This window comes from Haliotis asinina, chromosome 7, assembly GCF_037392515.1.
Source record: "Haliotis asinina isolate JCU_RB_2024 chromosome 7, JCU_Hal_asi_v2, whole genome shotgun sequence".
Lineage (NCBI taxonomy): Eukaryota > Metazoa > Mollusca > Gastropoda > Lepetellida > Haliotidae > Haliotis > Haliotis asinina.
The window spans coordinates 63781992-63805986 of record NC_090286.1 but is presented as its reverse complement, the minus strand read 5'-3'; the positions used below and the strand labels follow the sequence as shown (position 1 = coordinate 63805986).

At 45.5% G+C, this 23995-nt stretch overlaps 1 protein-coding gene across 1 annotated transcript; it reads right to left on the bottom strand.

Moving 5' to 3' along the window:
* Window positions 1-2: 2 nt before the first annotated feature.
* LOC137291015 (regucalcin-like) lies at window positions 3-22390 on the bottom strand. The gene is made up of 6 exons (XM_067822257.1): window positions 22265-22390; window positions 21672-21859; window positions 19663-19842; window positions 2498-2698; window positions 745-897; window positions 3-263 (listed from the first exon to the last, which is right to left on the bottom strand). The coding sequence occupies exons 2-6, from the start codon at window positions 21832-21834 to the stop codon at window positions 52-54; spliced, it is 909 nt and encodes a 302-aa protein (XP_067678358.1). The 5' UTR covers window positions 21835-21859; window positions 22265-22390; the 3' UTR covers window positions 3-51.
* Window positions 22391-23995: the final 1605 nt, after the last annotated feature.

Genomic DNA, 23995 nt, shown 5'->3' with positions numbered 1-23995 from the left:
TCTGTGTTTCATCATCTGGGTTTATTGATGGATAGGAGTCCTCTGAAAGTTTTAGCCACGATACATCTCTGCTGGTGTGCCATGTGCTCCAAGACCGGTAACTCTGAACAGCGAACCGTCCAGGGAGTCGATGACTGGAAATGTTGCTCTTGTAGGGTGCATTTTCAGTGTTGTTACATACAGCTCGTCCAGGTTCTTGCCGCCCCAACACACAGAAGTGATTCTTTTTGCATCAGGTATGTCCACCTTCTGTAACAACTTTCCTGAAGAATAAACACAGTTGTGCTCATCAATTACTAGACAAAGGGTATGGAAGATATGTTACTAACGTTTTTTCCAAAGATTTCTACCATTTCATCTCACATAGGAAAGCTTGTATGTGGACGGGCATGAAGCACGGAGATACAATCCGACCGACCCACCGACAGACGGGGTGTGGGGGTATGACGTATGGCTGTATCTCCAGCATGTTCTGACCTCTGCACACTGTCCAAAATGCCTTCCTGCCAAATCTATCAAACCTAAGCTCAGGACATTTCAGCGATTCCACGCAGATCCGTAGCGCCCGGTCTGGTACTCAGATTTTAGCTATTATTTCAAAAACTCCACTCGTAAAAGATAATGTCTCCTATTTGTACTTACATATTTTGAAATCAATGACATATAAAATTAACTGTATACTGTAGTAGTTCCATAACTCTTCAATTGTCGTTCAGCCGATCACTGGTGTGATCACCGGCTTACCTGTTTGGGGCTCAATTTTCGCCACACACCCGCCTTGTAAACAGGCCACCCACAGATTCCCCTCAGTGTCAATCGTCATGCCATCAGGACCCATGACGTCTTTGCTGCAAAGTTCGGGGATGTCGTTGAAATTGACCACAAGTCGACGATTGGCTAGAACACAGATGTAAGTACTGATACCTCAACAGTTCATGTTATCCTCCATGTATTTACTTCACAGTCAGTACGATGTGACCGATATCGCCTGTGTCAGTACGATGTGGCCGATATCGCCTGTGTCAGTACGATGTGGCCGATATCGTCTGTGTCAGTACGATGTGCCCGATATCGCCTGTGTCAGTACGATGTGGCCGATATCGCCTGTGTCAGTACGATGTGGCCGATATCGCCTGTGTCAGCACGATGTGACCGATATCGCCTGTGTCAGTACGATGTGACCGATATCGCCTGTGTCAGTACGATGTGGCCGATATCGCCTGTGTCAGTACGATGTGACCGATATCGCCTGTGTCAGTACGATGTGGCCGATATCGCCTGTGTCAGTACGATGTGACCGATATCGCCTGTGTCAGTACGATGTGGCCGATATCGCCTGTGTCAGTACGATGTGACCGATATCGCCTGTGTCAGCACGATGTGACCGATATCGCCTGTGTCAGTACGATGTGACCGATATCGCCTGTGTCAGTACGATGTGGCCGATATCGCCTGTGTCAGTACGATGTGACCGATATCGCCTGTGTCAGTACGATGTGGCCGATATCGCCTGTGTCAGTACGATGTGACCGATATCGCCTGTGTCAGTACGATGTGGCCGATATCGCCTGTGTCAGCACGATGTGACCGATATCGCCTGTGTCAGTACGATGTGACCGATATCGCCTGTGTCAGTACGATGTGGCCGATATCGCCTGTGTCAGTACGATGTGACCGATATCGCCTGTGTCAGTACGATGTGGCCGATATCGCCTGTGTCAGCACGATGTGACCGATATCGCCTGTGTCAGTACGATGTGGCCGATATCGCCTGTGTCTGTATGATGTGGCTAAAATCACCTGTGTCAGTACGATGTCAGACATCGTCTGTGGCATATATTGCCTGTGTAAGTATGATGCTGCCTATATCAGTATGATATTAGACAAGTACAGTACTCTTAACACCTTAAGAAAAAGACAATCTGTTCTTTAAAATTAGTATATGTCAGATTACCACTTATACAGCAGTTTATTCATTCAAGCTCTAAGCTCTAAGCGTCAATATGATACTAATAATGAATAAATCGCTAATATTTCTTACAAATAAAATCTGACATAAACAATCCCCAAAAGCAAGAAAAAGCGTTAGAGTACATGCAATATATTTTTCATAGATTCCAGGGCGCATCGAACAGTGGATTTTGCTTACACTGAAAGACAGTCTGACTGTACCCCATCCTGGTTATATGTCACTCTGACATCACGATAAGTGTGGTGAGTCAACAATGCTCAGATTACAGCTGGTTACTGACAGGCAGGTGGTTACAGTGGTGTTGTCCCTGTCTGAACTGCATCATTATCACCAGTGTGGAGTATGTACTATCGGCGATTTGAGGTGCTGTACACTGGTGTACATGTGTGGCTAACGGTGACACAACCAGTCTATACATACCACCAGAACACCTCCGTGGTCTAGTGGATAAACATCTACCGTCGGGAGCCGATCACTCCTTATGACGTTAAAGATGTAATGTCAAGTTGACATGCATACACTCACATATTTTGCCCGTGTCAATGTCGTAGTCGTAAGCGTACACTTCACGAGGCGTCGTGTCGATGAAGTACATGGTCTTGTTGTCTGGGGACCACGCCATACCGTTCGCGATGGTGAAGTTCTCGTCCTGTTTGCTGACGCTTCCGTCAATATCGAGACAGTACAGACTGCCTTTGTGAGGCGTCAGCTGCCAATCTAGTGTACCTAATGTGGTGAAAAACACATTAATTAATTAACACCATTGCCTAAAAGCATTTGAGACAAACTACTTGACATATATATTAAATAATTGGGTGCAAATCCATATATTGCGTCTATTCTGAAACAAATATGCAAGCGCATGTGTGAGTGTGTCTATATTCGTCTGTTTGACTGTGTGAATTTGCTTGTTCTTTTCCGGTTTTATAATATATGATGGCTTTTTGTTGAGATTTACATGGTTATATTTACGACATGATATATCACGACATTCCCGTGTATTGTTTTACGGCATCTGAGACAGTGACAGACTCGGCTCGCTGGGTTAGTTCTAATTGTAACTGTGCTGAGAAAAGGCCAAGTCAGGATTTCCTTGACCTGGCTGATCTTAACCTAGCCATTCGATGAGAGCTCTACCCCTATTCCAACAGTAGAAGTGTGAGTGAGTTAACATTTAACGTCACATCGGCAATATTTGAGCCATATCGTGACGAGAACATGTTTAATATTGAAATGAAATATAGTAGTATAGGGAATGATAGTTCTGGACCACTTTCACAAAAAGTCTCTACAACGCCTTATTTACTGAATAAGACGTTGGTGGGCCCCTTAGCTCTTGCTACTATTACCCCTACTACAAAAAGGTTGGCGGTAATTACTGTGCCTATGTCATGTTTATATCGATGAAACAGTTTAACGTGAACCGCCTACGATCTCTTTGGTGTTCATAATAAAGGCTTGCTGGGCTTTTTGTATTCCCTGTTCTATGTACTTTTTTTTCTCGTCCTCGCTGATAGCAGACTTACAAGACTTGGATCGAATATCTTGTTTCATTCCGTTATATTTTTTGAGTTCAGAGAGGATTGAACGAAACTCCTCTTCTGAGATCTTACTGTCAGAGAGTGCCGTGGAAATTCGCTCACTCACTGTGTTCAGCTTTGCTTCGGCCAGAACCCTGATCTCGTCGTGTTTCAATGCCTTACGATTAAGCCTGCGTGATACTAACTTAAGCGCCAACCCTGCCACCCCTGCCACCCCTGCCGTTATTTCAATACCTAGCACTATAGGTGCAGCCACGATGGTAGCTAACAACCCAACGCCTGCCGCACCTAGTCCCATGCTGGTTGCCATAAGGGTAGTGTCAGCCCCGTCCACGATATTGAAAGCTCTATTGTACTTTTTACATAGTGCTTTCCGCGTGTCACGGTCTTGTTCTAGTTGACGTTTCACATCACATAACTGCCTCAAGCGGAACCCATCTACGGTTTCCAGCGTCTTTGCTACTTCCTCTACGACTGGGTACAGACCCATCCTATAATATATATTTTGAAAGATATTTTAATTGGGTTTCAGTTAAAAATCTATCAATGAATTTAAAGTCTATAATTTCTAGACTATTAGTCAGGGTAATAGGTGAGAGGCTAATAGAATTTTCTGGTACAAAATAAACCCCAAGGAGGCTTGTTAAGTGGTTTATAGGACCCGTGGTATCCTGTTGTATAACAATACGACAATATTTGCCTTTGTGTATGCTAAACCATCTTATTAACACCCCGGGTAAAATTTGGTGTATTATTGGGGGGTCTCCATTGTCTGAATACTCAAAGAAGACTTCTATGATGAGTGTGAAAGGGGGGAATATTATTTCAGGATTACTAAATGTTAATTTATTTTCGAAGAAAGCCGATAACCCATTTTTGCTAGTTCTTATTAATCCCCTCTCCGGAATGAAATCCCCGGGCCAGATACCGTTGTTCCTAATCTTAGAGATACGCCCCGATTCAGTTAATGTGATATAAGGTGAGGCGAGTGTTATGTTGATCAGCCATTTAGGCTCTTTAAAATCTAATAACAACACCCGTCTGTACACGTCTTTGAATTGTAGGATGTATAATTCACCTTCCTCACCAGGCTGATCGAATCCCTCTGTATCTCCCAGGTCGTTAAGCGTAGTGTTGGGACGATGACTGGTCATTATTATACTATTACGATATAATTTCCAACTGGTTTTTTGATAATAAATCAGGGGTGAACTTCATACCCATGAAGTGTATGTTGGCAGGCAGGAAGATATTGGTTAGTGATATCTTGTTTTCCACGGTCACGTTGACCCCCTGCAGACTGGTGTTGGAGCCGACACCCACCCGCACGTAAACGTTGCAAACTTGATACTGGTGTCATTTCACCCACCCGAGTTTGATCCCCTTCACGATCTCGACATCATTCCCCGATGGTTCCCCTAGGTAGACTTTGATGATCAGTGTTGAGTTTGCCGGTAGACTCTCTAGTATACTGACCACGCCTTCGAATTCAGACACCAACTGCAATTTCACGTTTTGTATGTTCGGTTTACTCGATAGCATGTGAGCTGCCATAGTGTCGAGTGGGCTGACGACTATGCTACGTCTCTGAGTTGGGACGTAAGCCACGAGTATGGTTCCATTGTTCACGACTTTGTTTAGGTGGTTGTCTTTGTTATCCGTGAACACGTAGGGAGAGACGAGCCTAATATTGAGAAACCAGTCGTCGTTATCGGGTAACAACACCCACTTGTCATCTTCGGTGAAGACGAGCATATATGGTTTGTTTCGGGCGACGGTAGTGCTCTCAACATCGTCTAAGTCGAACAGTTTACCACCGAACGATGGGTATATTATCCAGTTATTATCACCGGTGTTGACAAGGGAGTACTTAGTGTTGACTGTTGCTCTTGTGGTATCTATCATATCACTTAGGGCTCCACCGGAGGGGATTTCAACGCGTTTGTAAATGTTGTTTTTCAGTTGCAAGGCGTACGATGTACCATCTACTCCGGGAGCGTCGAAACCGCGCGTGTCTCCGAGGTCGGAGATCCCGATATTGACGCATTTTTTCACTCCGGGCCCTTGTGCGCTGGTCATTTTACATGAAGCGTTAAGCTGAGGTATCCTATATTTACAGGATTATGATTTATATCTAACACCGATATTGTCAGCTCAGGTATGTTGCCCTGGGTTAATTTCTTATACTGCCGTGGTGAAAACGACTCGGTTCTACCGTCGTTGTATTTCTCAGTTTTCACCGGCACTGCTCTCAGTATAGTGGAAGGGTGACCTCCTTGAATGTTGTACGTTGTGCTCACCTGATCGAGATGAATGTACAGCTCTCGGTACGGTACTAGGTCGGGTAACTTCGTGCCTGTGACGGTTGTTGTTGGTTTTATCTCGTCAGGAGACATACCGAGCATCCTTGCTAATGGTCGGCCGAGCCTCAAAGGGTTTCTTCCGCTGTTGATTAACACCACTGTACCGTTTGAGTCGTTCATCTTGAGTTCGGCTCCGAGGGGTTTGAAGACTTCGTCGTTTAGAGAGCACACGCTGTAGTAGCCGTCAGTTATCTGGCTGCGAGTTCCACTGACGAACAGCTTATTGTTGCTGATATTAATGTTAGTCCATTGCGGTAGGTAGGTGATATCGCAGAGTGCGACTTCGAGTTGACCTGACGTGTTATCGATCGCGTGCGTCAGCTGAACGGCCTCACCGCTCGTTATTCCTGGAAGTGTTATGTACATATTACATATATATTTATTATATAATAGTTTTAAAATGTATTCCCCTGGTGTGTTTTACCCTAAACTGGATGTTGATTTCTCCACCATGAAGATTGTGGTTGCTCCTGGGTTGTCTTTCAATGCCAAGTTTATAGATATGCCTGATAAATATAAGCTTTCGGTGACTAACGTCAAGGCAGTCCACGCTTGGTTCAACAACCCTATGCAGTTCTGGCAGAATCAATTCAACTTTGCCGTGTGGTGCGCTACAACGGGGTGTGGTGTGACATTGACCGACACTCGGCGTGGACCGCTGAGTCAGTCTGTGTTCAAGTTCCACGTGTACTACCAGGTCAGACGTATCCTTAAAGAGATCAGCGCCCCCCTCCCACAGGACAAAGCGTGGGACGCAACAAACAACCCGTACGATAGACGGGCCTACGAACGTATTTGCAATGAATTCGAAATAAACCCGAAGACGGATTGGCGTTTGCCGGGGCCGAACCACGGGTTGGGTATTCCTTACAGTGATGGGTTCGCGGCAAAAGCATTTAACAAATATTTACTAACAAACTTTATGAAACGAAAAATGGGTAGTACGGAAATTTTTTTCCATGTATTAAAGGAGCTTGTTCCTAAACCTGCCAAATATGGACCACAACCAGTGAAAGATGCCAGTGATGATTTAGTGAGACGAGGTATACTTCGGCAGGACTTGGCTTTGTCGAGTAATGAATGGAGGGATGATCGTATGGACTTTAAAGGTGGTGTTGCTTTCATAATCCAAAAAGTGGAGCAGGAGCAGTCAAACGCAGACGGGTGGAAAATGTTCATGCTGGACACGTCGAAAGGATTCACTCGTGCCGGGGTAGTCAGGTTGAACGACTCGATTCGAACGTACGTGTGGGCGCTGTTGGGTGCGCAGTCGATGACGCGTTCCAACATCATCGGTAAGGGAACTGCTTACGACGCTCAGACACAATTCGTTTCCAACGTTGAGGATGCTATCAATTCTCCAGTTGATCTCCCGCGGGCTATCAAACGCTACCAAAACGTGTTAGAATACGCCAGGTCGAAAGTCGACTACGTGTTCGGCGTGGGGTTGTACATGGCTCCGAGTGATATGCAACTGAGAGTAAAAAAAGTGGTGGGTTATAACAACGAAATAGTCATAGCCACGAAGGATCAAAAGTTGGGTATCAACCCCGATATTAACACCACCTATATCCCACACATCCCACCACGTGAAATGGGTATAGTTGCGTCGCCCCCGGAGCCTAAAGTTCATGTGCCCCCCACACACTCTCATATACATGTGGGGGTACCCCCCTATCAGCAGCATATTGATAGTAAAACGGCCCTGGTGGTTGGTGGGGTAGCTTTGGGACTTATTTGGTTAAAGATTTCTTAGCCGCTACGTACACCAGACCCGCCACGGCGACGATGGCTGCCCACAGGTTTTGACTGAGCCACATGGCAGTTTTAGACAGAGCGCTCAACAACCACGAGACGATGCTACCCAGGATGCCGGGAAGGGCTTCGGAGGCTTTACCAGCCAGTTTAGCTAGGCCTTCCCCGAGTTTTTTGATCCAGTCTTTAACACCCCCACCGCCGGGGGGTGTGGGGGTAACTCCCCCCACAGGGGTTCCCCCCGTCAGTGACACCACCAGGGTTGATATAATGAAACCCAATGCAGTCAGAATGCTGGCGATGGTGATCCCTTGCTCCCGGAACAATATCCGAATCCTGTTGGCTAAAGTTGTATCCTCGTTCAGTATTCTATCGATTGTTTCCCGAATGCGACTGATCTGGGATCGAAGCTGTTCACGATTCGAGGAAGCGGCTTCCAATCGTGTACGTCTCTCGTCTTCTAAATCACGTAGTCGTTCATTGATACGACGCTTCATATCATCGTTTTCAGTTTCGTTGAGTTTGGTTTTTTCCCTAGCGATGTGCTCGTCGATTTCGTTCAGTTTCCCCATGTTGTTCACGAGCTCTCCACGCACGCGTTTCACGGCTTCGTCTAAGCCGTACAGTTCCCTTACCGGAAAGTCAAACCCCGGTAACGGTTTGTCCCAGTAGGTGCTCAATAGTTTTTCTATGCTGTCCGAGGTTTCTGTAGCACGCTCTGGTGTCATTTCATCTCTAGTGGTGAGGTGGGATCTGGTAGCTTGCAGATCTTCAACAACGGTCTTAGGTATTGCACCACCGTAATCATTCATGTTTAGATTTTTACGGATAAATTCAACACCATAGCGGCTGGCTAGAGTTGACAAGGCCAGTGGTTTTTTATTGCTCTTGTTAAAGAGGTCAACCCCTGGGTCAGACTTAAGGCGTAGAACCCCCTTTGTATCAATAAAAAAATCCTTATGGTATCGACCCTGTGGTTCAACGTAGTTTTTATCTCTTCTTAAACTTTCGAAATAATCATTTACCGTTGTTTCCAAGAGTTCTTGGTTCAATGGTGAACTAGTAAATGAGGTCTCCTGCACATCGGATGCCTGGGCACTAGCGCCCGGCATCTCATCCATAGGTATGTCTTCATCCATTAGTATTAAAAATATATTTCATTTATATAACAATGTACGGTAGAAAATTAGATCCTTTCAGAAAATTGAGAGAGCCATTAGGCGCCAGAGCCGTGCGACAGTCGGTGACCATCACCAACAATCCCAGCAAGATAGACCAGAATCAAACTCTGCTGGTTAGATTTCCAAACCTTGGTGAGAATGACCTCATTGTACCAGGCACTGTTCGACTGGCGTTCAATATCACGTTGACCTCCGACAACGATAAACGCGAGCTAGTGCGGAACGTGGGGCGAGCTATCATCAAGAAAACGACCGTCAAGATCAGCGGTAACGAGGTGCTGAGCATCGACGACAGCGACGTGTTTCACTGTTAAAAGGATCTCTGGAAAAGCGATGGAGAACGAGTCAATGATGTGTACCAGGGCATCAGCAAATCAACCCGGGCGCGCATAGGGTATGTCTTCACGCAAGACCAGCAAGACAAGCTATCGGCCGGTGAAAAGGCCATCGCTCTAGCATACGGGAATCGATTCTGCGTGCCGCTCGACTTCGAGTTGCTCACGGGACACGCGCCGTTTTACCAGGCCGCGCTGGGTGATAGGCTCGAATACGAGCTCACGTTTAACGACTATAGCAAAGTAGTGCGTACGCCGAACGGTGATGAGGCTAGTTGTGCCATAGACAACATCTCTCTGGAGTTCGACATGGTCACTAGCCCGGAGCTGGCCAGGCAGGTTCGAAGTCAGTACTCTGGGAAGATGGCTATCCTGTACGATCGCGTACTGAGACATAGATCAGTCGTGCGAGATAAGAGCGACACTGTGTGGAATATCAACCTGAACGTGCCGGCGCGATCGATGAAAGGTATCCTGGTCGTCCCCGTGGAGGATTACGAGCCATTCCAGAGGGACAGCGAGAAGTTTTTCAACCCCGAGATTGAAAAGGTGGAAGTGACCATCGAGGGCGTGCCCAACCAGCTGTTCAGTCATGGTATGAGACCACACCAGCAGTGGGATGAGATAAAAAAGCTACCAGTGGGGGATTACATAACAAAGGACCTGGACCTAAGCTCCGTGCAGATCGGTGAATACCTGACCACCAAGTACGCCCTATGGTTGGACATGCGATCCACGGATGATGATAAACTGCACGGCAGCGGGCGCCATATAGATAATGGCAGCGAAGGGATAACCATCCAGATTACTAAGAAGGCTCAAACCGCTGGTAAGTTGAAATTATATCTGTACGTTATTATGGACGCGCAACTTAATATAGACAATGGGAGATTCGTGCAAGCCATCTACTGATGGGGGGTACCCCCCCACACCCCCCAACAATAAACAGTCCCAACTGCCCCACCTCCCCACTGACCCACACTGCGCTATCATATGCGGGCAGACTGGCTGTGGGAAGACCGTTTTCGTGTTGGATATGTTGGAGGGTTACTACAAGGATGTGTTCGATAACATCGTTATCATGTGCCCTACTCTGAGCATGAATAAAACGTACGCGCGACCTTGGGTGATGACGGACCCGGACGTACACAAAATCGACCCTGGAACACGCCTGCAGGACTGGTTGAAAGCTCTTCACGAGAAATTTAAAGGGGAACCGACGCTGTTCATACTGGACGACTGCAGCGCTAATCACGAGATAACAAAAAAGAGAGACATGCTATCGTACCTGGCCTTCTCTGGCCGGCATGCAAATCACAGCGTCTGGGTGCTAACGCAGAAGTTCAACTCGGTGTTGAAAGACCTCAGGGAGCAGACGCGATGGGTGGCCTTATTTCACTGCAAGGACAGGGATTCGTTCGAGGAGTGTTTGAGAGAGAACGATGTGATGAGTAAATTAGAACGGGAACGGGTGAAGAAACAGCTCGCTGAAACTAAACACGCTAAGCTCGTACTAAAGACCGACCAACCAGTAGCATATATAGTATGCTAAGCAAAGCTAAGCAAAGCTAAGCAAAGCTAAGCATAGCTATGATATTCGAAGTGTTTGTTGTGTGCAACTTAACCTTCATTTCTCTGTGTTTTGTCTGCATCGGGTATTATATAGTTAAAACTAAATCTTACTTGTTATATTATAAGATGGAGTGTGAGGAATTGCTAGAACAGTTGGGGGTCTCCACCACGCCGCCGGCAGGCCCCACTGTGGGGGATTCCCCCAAGCGAGAGAAACTGGTGGCGTTGGCTGTTGGTGGCAAAGCCAAACATTACTTTGGAGACTACACTCCGGATAAAATTCACAAAATGTCAGCCGAAGAAATCGATAAGCTGTACGCTAGATACGAGTCCCGGCTCGGAGCAGAAATGACAAAGACAATAGGATCGGCTATGACCCAGATATACACCGGTATTGTGTCATACTTCCTTCCCATTCCACCAGAGCGCCGACTTTACCTGTGGGAGGACCTAGATAAAGACCCTTTTATCGAACACGCCGTGAGCTCTATCAGCTGCGGGCTGTACCACAAATATGGCATGTTGTTGGCTCCAGTGACGGCGGCGATTATCACGGCAAAACATTGTCAATTTGAGAGAAAGAATAATAATAATAGTATAGATGGATGCTGCACAGGAAACCCCAGTGGAGGTACCCCCAACAGTGGAGGAGACCCCAGTGGGGGATACCCCCACACCCCCAACAGTGACCCCTTCAACAGTAACCAGGCAGAAGAATCCTAAGAGAGTAGCTGCCGGTAAAAAACGGTGGTGTAACCAACATAAAGTGACCAACCCCCGACTGTTGTTGGCTGTAGGCGTAACTGCTGCCTTGGCTATCTCGTGGCTATATAGTGGGAGAACTGAGGGAAACTCTGGGGGTGTGGGGGATACCCCCACGCCGCCGGCAGGCCCCACTATTGATCCGCATATCATGTTATAATTTTAATATTTTATATCATATACATAATGTCTGAGGGGAAAACGTTCGTCAACGACGCATACCACGCCACAGTGGTCGCCAGTCTAGCCGTAGGGTACGCTCGGTTGACTAAAATGGTGCTTAAACAACCAACTATCAAGCTAGATTTCAACCTGCAGGATATGGGTATGCTCATAATTAACCTTGGTATGGCGATGGCCACAAAAGACATCCTAGTAAAACAAGGAATAATACCTGAAAATATAATGAAATAAATATAGGGATGGCCACGATAGCTATGATGGTCGGTGGGGCGTTAGTGAATGCCCTGGCATTTTCCGGGAGTAATTTCCTCTTCTCGAAACTACGAGATGGGGCTGAAATACAGGAAGAAAGGAAGCGACACGATCTCGCTATTGAGAACTTACAAAAGGCACAGGCCGAGTACGCTAAAAAACGCCTCCAGAGGATCGATTTCATTAACGAACAACTCAAGCGTGAAAACCATGCCGTTCAAACATTCAACGATGTCGATGAAGCAATGAAAGAATACTACCTACTAACTGGTAAACAATTGGAACCGCTCAATAAACCCACACTCGCTCAGTACTACACACCATCCAAGGGGCAAATGAATCGTGAACTGGTCTTCATAGTGTTGGGTATAGCAGCTACTGTGTTGGTTGCGAAGCAATTAAACTAAAATACCTATATAAGTAAACATGAGACCCGGTCCATACCGATGCGAATACATACTTATGGGGAAGACCGAGGCCTGTGGTAGGAAATGCAGGAATCAGGGGTTCTGTTGTTTCCATATGGGAAGTCCTAACTACACGTGTTCTGTGTGTGGTATCGGGGTTAAAGGGCACTACTGTCTATGTAAAGCTCACGGAGCGAACGTAGTCAGACATCAACTCATCTACGAGAATAAAAAAGGCTACATAAAAGAACGTAGGCGACTGCTCAAGATAGACTCCAGTGCGTGAAAGGGTTATCTCCCCTTACTGTGAACCAATTAGACATTAGTTCTCTTAGGTGTAAACACGATGTCTACTGTAAGCGAGCTCAAGCGGGTCGCAAAACAGAGAGGTGTGATCGGGTATTCTAGAATGCGGAAGTCAGCATTGTTGAGATTACTAGGTTTAGAAGCCCCTCCTACGGTAAAACAATTAAAAGCTCAAGCAAAACAGCTTGGATACACGGGTTATTCAAACCTGGGGAGAGCCGGGTTAACCGCATTGTTATCACATGCCCCCGTAGCACGCCCCACTGTAAAACAACTGAAAGCCGAGGCACACGATTTGGGTTTAGGCGGGTATTCCCGTATGAGGAAACCACAGCTTGTAGAATTATTACGACAGAATAGAGCTATTGACCTACAGTTCGTGCGCACTGAGCACGCCGTAGGCAATTATTTGAGAGGTTGGCGCATGCGCGTTGATAGAAACATAGACATTACAGATATCAAGCCTCTGATAGCTGATAAGGTCAACCAGGAACTAAATAACCTAGGAAGTATCAAGTTTCAGATCACAGTGAAAATGTCGCTCGATAAGCAGGACACTGAGTATGTTCAGCCTTACTTCCGAGGTAAACAAGAGGTCGTCACACATGCAGAGACCATTGACGCATCAATCGATACCAGTTTTCAGCAGATACGAGAATACCTAGAACGCTACACACACTTGGGGTCCGGGTGGGCTGTAGATAAAATCGATAATATCTATCTAGACATAGCTAACTACGTGCCGTTCAGAGGCGGGTCATACCTAGCCTTGCCTCCCTACTATAGGAACAAACATGCCATAGTAAACGTTAAGAATAGAGGAAACGATTGCCTGAGGTTAGCTATCAGGTCAGCCTTATTTCCAGCTGACACTCATTCAGATAGGCTTTCTAGCTATCCCCAAGACGATGGGCTTAATTGGGATGGTATAGATGAACCAACCCCAATATCCCAGATCACTAAAGTAGAAAAACAGAATAATCTGGCTATAAATGTCTTTGGGCACGAAGGTAACACAACAATAGTACACAGGGTCAGCCCGGTGAAGGATTGCCAAGTTATCAATATATTCATGATCCAGCGAGGTGAAAAGTATCACTACACGTGGATAAAACATCTCAGTCGGTTGTTGCACGACCAGTCGAAACACGTTGGGGAAAAACACTTTTGTGTACGATGCCTACACGGTTTCAGTCGAGCTGATTTATTAGAATCCCACCGGGATGATTGTCAAGGTGTGGGGCAGACGGCCATACGAGTCGACATGCCTAAGGAAGGTGAAAATATCCTAAAATTCAGTAACCACAAGAACCAAATGTCTGTACCTTATATCATATACGCCGACTTCGAAGCCTTAGTGGCTGCCGCTGGCGAGGCTCCCAGTGGTGCCTTCACCCACAAGACACAAGAGCATAAAGCCTGTTCGTTTGGATACATTGTCGTCCGTTGTGACGGGGAAACGAAAGCTCCGGTAGTGTATAGGGGCCCTGACGCGGCTGAAAGGTTTCTAAAGTGTTTGCAGGAGGAAGAAAAAATTATTAGGAATGCATTGTATAGAATTGCTCCCATGCGTATGACCCGAGTCGACAGGCTAGCTCACGCTAGTAGCACTAACTGTCACGTGTGCGACTCACCACTTAACGGTGATTCGGTGAGAGATCACTGCCACATAACTGGTAAGTATAGAGGCGCCGCTCACAGCGCGTGCAACCTCAAGCTTAAAATCAACCCTAAGACAATAAACATCCCCGTTGTCTTTCACAACTTGAGAGGGTACGACTCACACTTGATCATGCAGGCCATCGCGAAAATCGATGGTAATATAACGTGCATCCCCAACAACATGGAGAGATACATCTCCTTCAGTTTAAACGGACTTAGGTTCATTGACTCGTTTCAGTTCCTCCTGTCGTCACTCGACAGTCTGGTCAAGGCCAACAATACCTTCCCTATCACCGATCGATACACAGACGCCGAGACTAGACCCCTGCTTATGAGGAAGGGTGTGTACCCCTATGAGTACATGGATAGTTGGGCCAAGTTCACCGAGACCAGACTACCCCCTATTGACTGCTTTTATAGCAAGCTGAATGAGGCGTCCGTCTCACGAGATGATTACTCGCACGCGACTAACGTATGGAATAAACTGGGTTGTAAGAACCTGGGTGATTATCACGACCTGTACTTGAGGACAGATGTACTGCTGTTAGCCGACGTGTTTGAAACGTTCAGGCGGACTTGTTTAAAGCAGTATAAACTCGACCCCGCATGGTATTACACCAGTCCAGGTCTGTCGTGGGACGCCTTGCTTAAAAAGACCGGAGTTAATTTGGAATTGCTAACAGATTACGACATGCACCTATTCATTGAGAAAGGCTTGCGAGGTGGGATTTCCATGGCATCCAAACGATACGCGAAAGCAAATAATCAATACGTGAAAGGTTACGATCCTAACAAACCAACCAATCACATTCTCTACCTCGACGCAAATAACCTGTACGGCTGGGCCATGAGCCAGTATCTACCTACAGGGGGATTCGAATGGGTACCCCACGTTGATGTTATGGAGGTTGCACCAGATTCGAACAAAGGGTATATCCTCGAAGTTGACTTAGAGTATCCCAAGGAATTACACACATCGCACAACAGCTATCCCCTTGCACCCGAACGTATGAGGGTTAACACAGACTGGATGTCTGAGTACCAACATAACTTGTCAGGTGGGCGTGTGACAGACGTTGAAAAACTCGTGCCTAACTTAATGAATAAGACCAAGTACATCGTTCACTATCGCAACCTACAGCTGTACCTGTCGTTGGGTATGAGGCTGAGCAAAATACACAGGGTGCTCATGTTCGACCAGAGCCCATGGATGGAGCCCTACATCAGAATGAACACAGACCTACGAAAAAAAGCCACCAGTGATTTTGAGAAAAATCTCTACAAGCTCATGAATAACTCGGTGTTTGGTAAGACTATGGAAAACCTGAGGAAACGTGTAACCGTGAAGCTGGTTAGATCTAGTGAGGAAGACAAGCTCAGGAAATTGATAGCCAGTCCGGCATTCAACCGTAATAAAATATTTACAGACAACCTGGTTGCCATACACATGAAGAAAAGCCACATAAAATTCAACCGACCTGTTTACGTGGGGATGAGCATCCTCGATTTATCCAAACACCTGATGTACGACTTTTACTACAACGAGCTCAAGAAACAGTACGGCGACAGGTGTGAAGTACTGTACACTGACACGGATTCCCTACTAATGGAGATTCGAACCGAGGACGTGTACGAGGACATGAAAAAACACCTCGATTTATACGACACCAGCGACTACCCTAAGACCCATGCCCTACACAGTACGGTAAATAAAAAGGTCCTAGGTAAGATGAAGGACGAGTGTGCTGGCACGCCCATAGCCGAGTACATAGGTTTGAGACCTAAGATGTACTCCATACTGAAAGCCGACAATAGTGAGATCCGGAAGGCTAAGGGGGTTAAGAAGTATGTGGTGAAACAACACATCAAACACGCCAGATTCAAGGAAGCCCTGTTCAAGACCCGTACCTTTAGACATAAAATGAACACACTTAGAAGTGATGGGCATAAGATATACGGACTGACTATAAACAAGACGTCCCTATCGCCTATGGATAGCTATTGATGGAATAAACACATACGCGAATGGACATGAAAAAATTTGAGGCTATTTACTACAGCCCGCGTGGGTACTGGAAAGGAGCTAGCGCAGTAGATAAGCTAGCTAAACTAGCGCGAGTACCCCCGGAGGAAGCCAAAGCGTGGCTTGAAAAACAAGCCCTGTGGCAGATCTATTTACCGGCACCACGCTACGTGCCTAGAAGGAGGTTCGGTATTAACATACCTAATAGCATTCACCAGGCAGACCTACTGTTCCTACCCCACGATAAGAGGTACAAGTATGCCTTAACAGTAGTGGATGTAGCCAGTCGTTACAAGGAAGCCGAACCCTTGACCACGAAAGATTCGGCCCAGGTAGCCAGAGGATTTGAACGCATATACAAACGCAGCCCACTGACGTGGCCAACAGAGCTGCAAGTTGACCCCGGACGGGAGTTCATGGGTGCCGTGTCACAACTGCTAGCCAAACACGATACAAAGGTCAGGCGTGGCACGGCTGGAGCCCATCGCAGCCAAGCCATAGTTGAGAGATTTAATAGGACTTTGGCTGAGCGCTTGTTCGGCTATCAGTATGCTAGGGAGATGACCACCCCTGGAAAACGATCGACTGAATGGGTCACGAGGTTACCCAAGGTGGTGTCGGCAATCAACCATGAAGTCACCCGTCTCACCGGTAAAAAACCGGCAGACGCTATCAAACTAAAATCAATAGTTGCAGAGTCGGCCGCTCCATTGCGTGGGAAGGAGAAACAGATACCAGATAGGGCTCTAGTGAGGTATCTATACCAGCCGGGGGAACACGAGGGCGATAGCCGTAAGCGGGCCACCGATCCTATATGGTCAGTCAAAACTTACAACATAGATAAAGTGGATATGAAAGCCGACGAACCTAACTTATACTACTTGAGGGATGGGCCGGGTAGGGGTTTTGTAAGAGAAGAATTATTGATCGTACCGTACGGCACAGTATTACCTCCTACCAAGGCACAGTAATTACCGCCAACTTTTTTGTAGTAGGGGTAATAGTAGCAAGAGCTAAGGGGCCCACCAACGTCTTATTCAGTAAATAAGGCGTTGTAGAGACATTTCTTGAAAGTGGTCCAGAACTATCATTCCCTATACTACTAATATGCATAGACATAAAAAGCCTGTCGTCGAAGGACACTAAAACAACTAAAACATCACAGTTACAATTAAAACTAGAGTGGAAAGTTAAAACTAACATCACTATTTGGACAATACAATATAAAATACGGGCTATGGATCGCCAACAACTGAAGGCAGATCACCACACTAGGGATCATGGGCACTTACAGTACATTTGCTACACTGCATGGACCCTAGCAGGATTTACACCATCCCTTCAGCCATTGGCGATTATACAGAAATTTGGCCATTACTAAAAACAACAAATACATGTATACGACGATTAAAAGTTTGGCCGTGCTAAACTTACATAGAATTGGGACTTGCGTACAATCTCAGGAGGACAATAATTTCACAATACATCAACCCCCTTTGATGGTACAGCCACTAACAATCTCAGTTATTAATGTAGAGTACCAATAATAAAAAATATCTATTTACAACTCATTTAACAAACCTAAATCTTTTAAAAATGCAATAATTAAATGAGAACTTACATTGCTAAAAGAATCCTTCATAGTTTTGGATTGAAAATATTTATCCTTTGTGATGGAATATTCAACACAGTCAAGCATGACATGCTAGATAGATTCTTTATATATAAAGGCTGCTTGACCTACGTAAGTGCTGCCTGACCACTTGCTGTGTTGCATTCTGCATAACTGTTCCTCACTCTCACACCAACACTTCTGTGCGCTGACATTATACTTGTGACCCATTACTTTAGAGTTGACTCAGTTGTATTGCACATGAAACCTCTCTTGTAAATCTTTTGTATCTTGCCATTGGTTTTGATGAATATTAGACTTGTCAGTGTTCTATTTTGCTGGTTCGGGTGGTGGTGGTGGGTGGGTTGTTGAGGATTTCTCACACCTTTTGTCACGGCAATTTTTAACCGTAACAAACACGGGGGGCTTGTCCGGGATAGAATTTATTTGTCAATTGAGACCATTTGTGATATTTATGTCAAATTTCTGCAATTTTGCAACAGGTTTATTGTGGAACCAGCAAATGGTGTTTGAACTTGAGAAGTTTGTATTGTCCCCTGACTCTGAGACGATCGTGTATGTGAGAGTGTCTCTAAACTTGAGTCCGGCAAGTGTTTCAGGAGTTGATAATGTATGAAACAGTATCATGAGCCTGGCCAAGAGGAGTACGAAGCTCATGTATCGAAAACGTTTCATTATAATCTTCCCCATTATCTGAATTAAAGTTAATAGTTTTTCTTTCTTGCTGTTTTTGATACTTAGGTTCATAATATGACGCGGAGGAATGTTTTGCCAAAGCTTCACCCACTTTTCTTAGTTGGGGTTTCATAAGCCATGTTTAATGTTTAAATTTCATCATCCGAACTCCCCCACACCACGCAGTATCACAAGGACAATGCTAATAACAGCGGGTCTCCGACTTGAAGCACCAAGAATACCCGGATGACACACCAGCAGAAAAATTAAAAGTTGAATTATTCCATCAGATTGGTCCATGAGCCACCACCACTCTAGGCAAAATCATGAAACTGTATATTTGAAATTCAGAAGGTCCAAAAATCGGCCAAGTCCTAATAATACACATGTTACAATTTTCATAATTTGGGGCAACATTACATATAGTGATGCTCAGGGCTTGGCGTGACCAGCCGATTGGTGGAACCGGGCCCATTCAACCACCCGTCTAGGTGAAGTAAGGGTCGAAGAGGTGTGTTGAGCAAAGGGAAGGCGGTTACAGGCTCCTATTGCCTTCAACCCGCAGACTCCCGTCCTCAACCGACACTGGACCGCACTGGGGTTGGTGGATATGTCAGGTTATCTGGTACTGAATTCCATTCTCCCCCTTTTTCACCAAACCTTCACTACTCTAATAGGCGGGTATAGATGGTTAAGCCCTCATTTGAGGAAATGTCAGCGTCCAGAATATTCCACTGGATAGTGGACATCATGTTCGAACAAGACGCGGTGTAAGTGCAGTCATGCACGACAACTTCATTAGAAAAAGGATTACATAAGGCCACGTCCAGTTGTGTTAGAAACAAGTTTTGATAAGACAACTGCTCATAGATCATCCGTGGATTCGATAGTAGATAGAGATAGATATGCCTTATAGAAGGTATGGGCCTTCATTGCACAGACCATAGCTTTGGAGCAAACGTTTCCAGCCAAGGTATAAACATCAATTAAGAGATAAAGCGTGGTTAACGTTTCGTATTGTGTCTCCTGGACCTTCTCACCTGCCCACACTCTCCCTCTGGCGTCACACTTCCCGTCGTTCAGCTTGATGTTCGATCCAAGATCTACCTCCGCCAGTTTGGTGACCGTCTTCGTCTCCCAGTCTACTGAAACAAACGCCTGACCGAACCCAGCGAGCAGTCCACCCTTTTTGCGAGGAAGAACGAACCCCACACCGCCGTCTGAAACAACAAGTACTGATGTGAAATATTTACCAAATCTGCTCCCGGGTGCGAGGGAAGTAACACACTATATGTCCAATTTTACAAGGCTTGAATGATGATGTCAAAGCGAAGTCGACAAATGGTTTACAAACTGCTCCACAGATTTCAGGTGGTTCCAGGGTTCTGCCAAACAACAGGGTGTTGACAGATATTTACCAAATCTCTCAATGTTTTTGAGCCACGTCCTCAAGTAACTCTAGCCACATTGCCACCTAAAGTCTTATTGTTATATAAATTTACCTAACGGGATTGGGTGATCGGGTTTGCCGATTTGGTTGACCCATGTCATGGTATCCCTGTGTTGACATGTGTCATGGTATCCCTGTTTTGACAGATGTCATGGTATCCCTGTGTTGACACATGTCATGGTATCTCTGTGTTGACACATGTCATGGTATCCCTGTGTTGACACACGTCATGGTATCTCTGTGTTGTCCCACGTCATGGTATCCCTGTGTTGACCCACGTCATGGTATCCCTGTGTTGGCACATGTCATGGTATCCCTGTGTTGACAGATGTCATGGTATCCCTGTGTTGACACATGTCATGGTATCCCTGTGTTGACAGATGTCATGGTATCCCTGTGTTGACCCACGTCATGGTATCCCTGCGTTGACATGTGTCATGGTATCCCTGTTTTGACAGATGTCATGGTATCCCTGTGTTGACACATGTCATGGTATCTCTGTGTTGACACATGTCATGGTATCCCTGTGTTGACACACGTCATGGTATCTCTGTGTTGTCCCACGTCATGGTATCCCTGTGTTGGCACATGTCATGGTATCCCTGTGTTGACAGATGTCATGGTATCCCTGTGTTGACACATGTCATGGTATCCCTGTTTTGACAGATGTCATGGTATCCCTGTGTTGACCCACGTCATGGTATCCCTGTGTTGACATGTGTCATGGTATCCCTGTCTGGACACATGTCATGGTATCCCTGTGTTGACACACGTCATGGTATCTCTGTGTTGACACATGTCATGGCATCCCTGTGTTGACACATGTCATGGTATCCCTGTCTTGACACACGTCATGGTATCCCTGTGTTGACCCATGCCATGGTATCCCTGTGTTGACCCATGTCATGGTATCCCTGTGTTGACCCACGTCACGGTATCCTTGTGTTGACACATGTCATGGTATCCCTGTGTTGACACATGTCATGGTATCCCTGTGTGGAAACATGTCATGGTATCCCTGTGTTGACATACGTCATGGTATCCCTGTGTGGACACATGTCATGGTATCCCTGTGTGGATACACGTCATGGTATCCCTGTGTGGAAACATGTCATGGTATCCCTGTGTTGACATATATGTATCCCTGTTGTGTAGATAGACGGTTGCTAATGCTGTTGACCATTGGTTTGTCTGGTCATGACTCGATTATTTATAGAGCTGCAGTATTGCTGAGAAACAAACGTAGATCGTCTTGACCGGGTGCATATGTCAGTAATATGATCGGTATGGTGTGACCCCCCAACAGGAGAGAGACATGAGGACATCGTGATAGCGAACCAGGAAATGGAGAGTGGAAGAGTGACTGCTAGGCTTGTTTGTTACTTCTTTGCCTCGGGAAGCTGGGATATACATAATATTTTAAAACCGGGAATATTGATAGAAGATGATTTATTTCTATCACGCATGTATGTAAGCTGTATATAGTATAAGAATTGAAAAACAAAAAAAAGCAAAGCAAGTATTGCGCTGGATAATGTTGGTATGTCCGTATATGCGGATGGATGTTACTGCCAGAAACCATGAGTTATATCGCCTCACCTAAATGAAGGACGTCGACTTTGCCATTGGCGGGGTCATATCTGTGAATATCTCCCTTGAGGATGTCCACGTAGAGCAACGTCTGTGTGGCATCGTCCCAGTGGGGGCTTTCGCCAATGGTGGACACGGCGTCCTTTAGAACTGTTTCGACCTTGTATGACATCTCGAATCAAACTTCTCTTTCTAGTCTGCTTGCAAAGAGGATGATATTTTACACATATGTATATACAGATTCAAGTCGCCGATGCAGAACAGCTTATGCTGGACACAGACACTATGTGGGCCCATTCTGCCTGTATACATGCATGTGCCCTGGAGATCACCTGTACGTTTGTTCATTACCTTTCAGATGTATTCTGGCGACAAGGCCGACCTTCCGATCGTGTGACCGCCCCGGTCGCCTAGCAACAGCGTGCTACCGTTACGGAAATTTTGATGTGAATACACAATGCCATTGGAATAATCCCAGATAGAAAAATATTTTGGATTTTAACAGATTCATATTACTTATCAAAGTGGCAATGATAACAAAACCCGACTGTAGGAAGACTGTAGGAAGAAGTTGACATGATGACACAGTGCTGCCTACTCACCTGTTGTATCAAAATGTCGGGTTTGTCCTTGCCGCTGATGACGTGACTCGGCGATTTCACATGCCAAACTAAACCGACCCAGAGATAACAATGATGGTACACTTCAGACGTATGCTGATTATATTTGTTTTGTTCGAGTGACAGCCGTGCAGTGATATATGGGACATGTCTACATGGTTATGCAGACCCACCACTGTCAGTAGATAGCTCGGACACAAGGGCTACGTTTTTCCAATGATATATCAAGCGAGGTTTTCAACATCATATAAGCTGCAACATATGTCATATTTGGGATTTCACTTTCTCAGTAAAGTACAAATTCTAGTACTTTTTTTTTAGGGGGGGGGAGGGGTTGAGTCCCATCTGGGATTCGAACCCACACCCTCAGAGCCAGGCACCTAATCGCCAGCACACAAAGTCAACCGCCTAACCCGCTCAGCCACCGCGACTTCCACTTTGACGAAATCTGACTGGACAACTGTGCATCCCTGACATCCTAGACAGGGCTGTTGTACCATATTTCAGAGACCATCATCTAAATATAAGGCCAGTCTTCATGGACGACAGAGCTGGGCCACACCCTGCACTTGCCGCTGGTAATTTTTAGCTCAAGTCTTAGCAAGTCTACCTTAACTCAACATGAGTACAGATCTCTATCTCAGAGAGCATGCTCCTGCATGCAGAATAAGGTGCGGCAATTCAGTACATCATGTTGATGTGTTGGAACACGTCCGCCATCAAGAAGAGAAACTACCATTCAACGTCAACGTTAAATTCATGAAAATGTCAGTGACTTGGAGGGTCATGGATATTATCGCAGTTGGCGGAGGTATAGAGTAGTTATCATCTCTATAAAATGAATATTTTCCATGGTTTATCATGAATAAACTACAGAGAAAAGGCTTTAGTTATTCCATGAGGGTCAGTTCCAGAGTAGTAAGTTGAGCTGAGGATTCGATAGGTTCCTTGCTTTGGTCAACGGTAACGTATCCCATGGTCAAGAGCTTTATGATACAAATTGTAGTGTATATCCGACATAACATGAAACATCTTATTGTTAATAAAACCTGCCTATATCCAATATTAAAATATCCAGCCTGAGACTTTAATTTGTGAACTGCGTGCCAATCAGGATGGGACGTCGTCATGGTGACCGCACTTTCCGGCAGTGTTCATGTTTCTCTATATTCCACTCAGATAACAAGTAAAGTGATGTTCAGTTTTGTTTTGTTTTTTTGTTTTGATCAGCGTAAAATAAACAAAATGTGGTGTTTTCGTGGGTGGTGACCAGGTGGATATAATGGACCACTTTTCGTTGGTAACAACAGGCCAAAGTTAAATGTTCACTTTATTTATAGAAATAGGAGAATTTTGTGTTGATTGGCACAAATGTTTCCTGCATGAAACTATTTTTGAAGATTAAAGTCTACGTCTCCAGGCCAGGATAAGTACAGCAGGTCATATTCTTGCAGATTGTTTTATCGTTCAGAAAGTTCTGGCAGAATTCTTTTCCTGTAGTAATATCTGGCAAAACTATTTTGATTCGGAAAAATAGGTTCTTTATCAGGATAGTTTAATCTGGATTTTCATAGAAAGTCCGTGTTGACAGGCACTCATACAGGTTATAGTCAGCCCTTTGTGTGTCAGCGTCCTCCTATTGTACATATTATGCCTTGTTTGTATACAAATCTTCAATGAAGATGATAGCCGTTATGATTTAGGCTAAAGTGA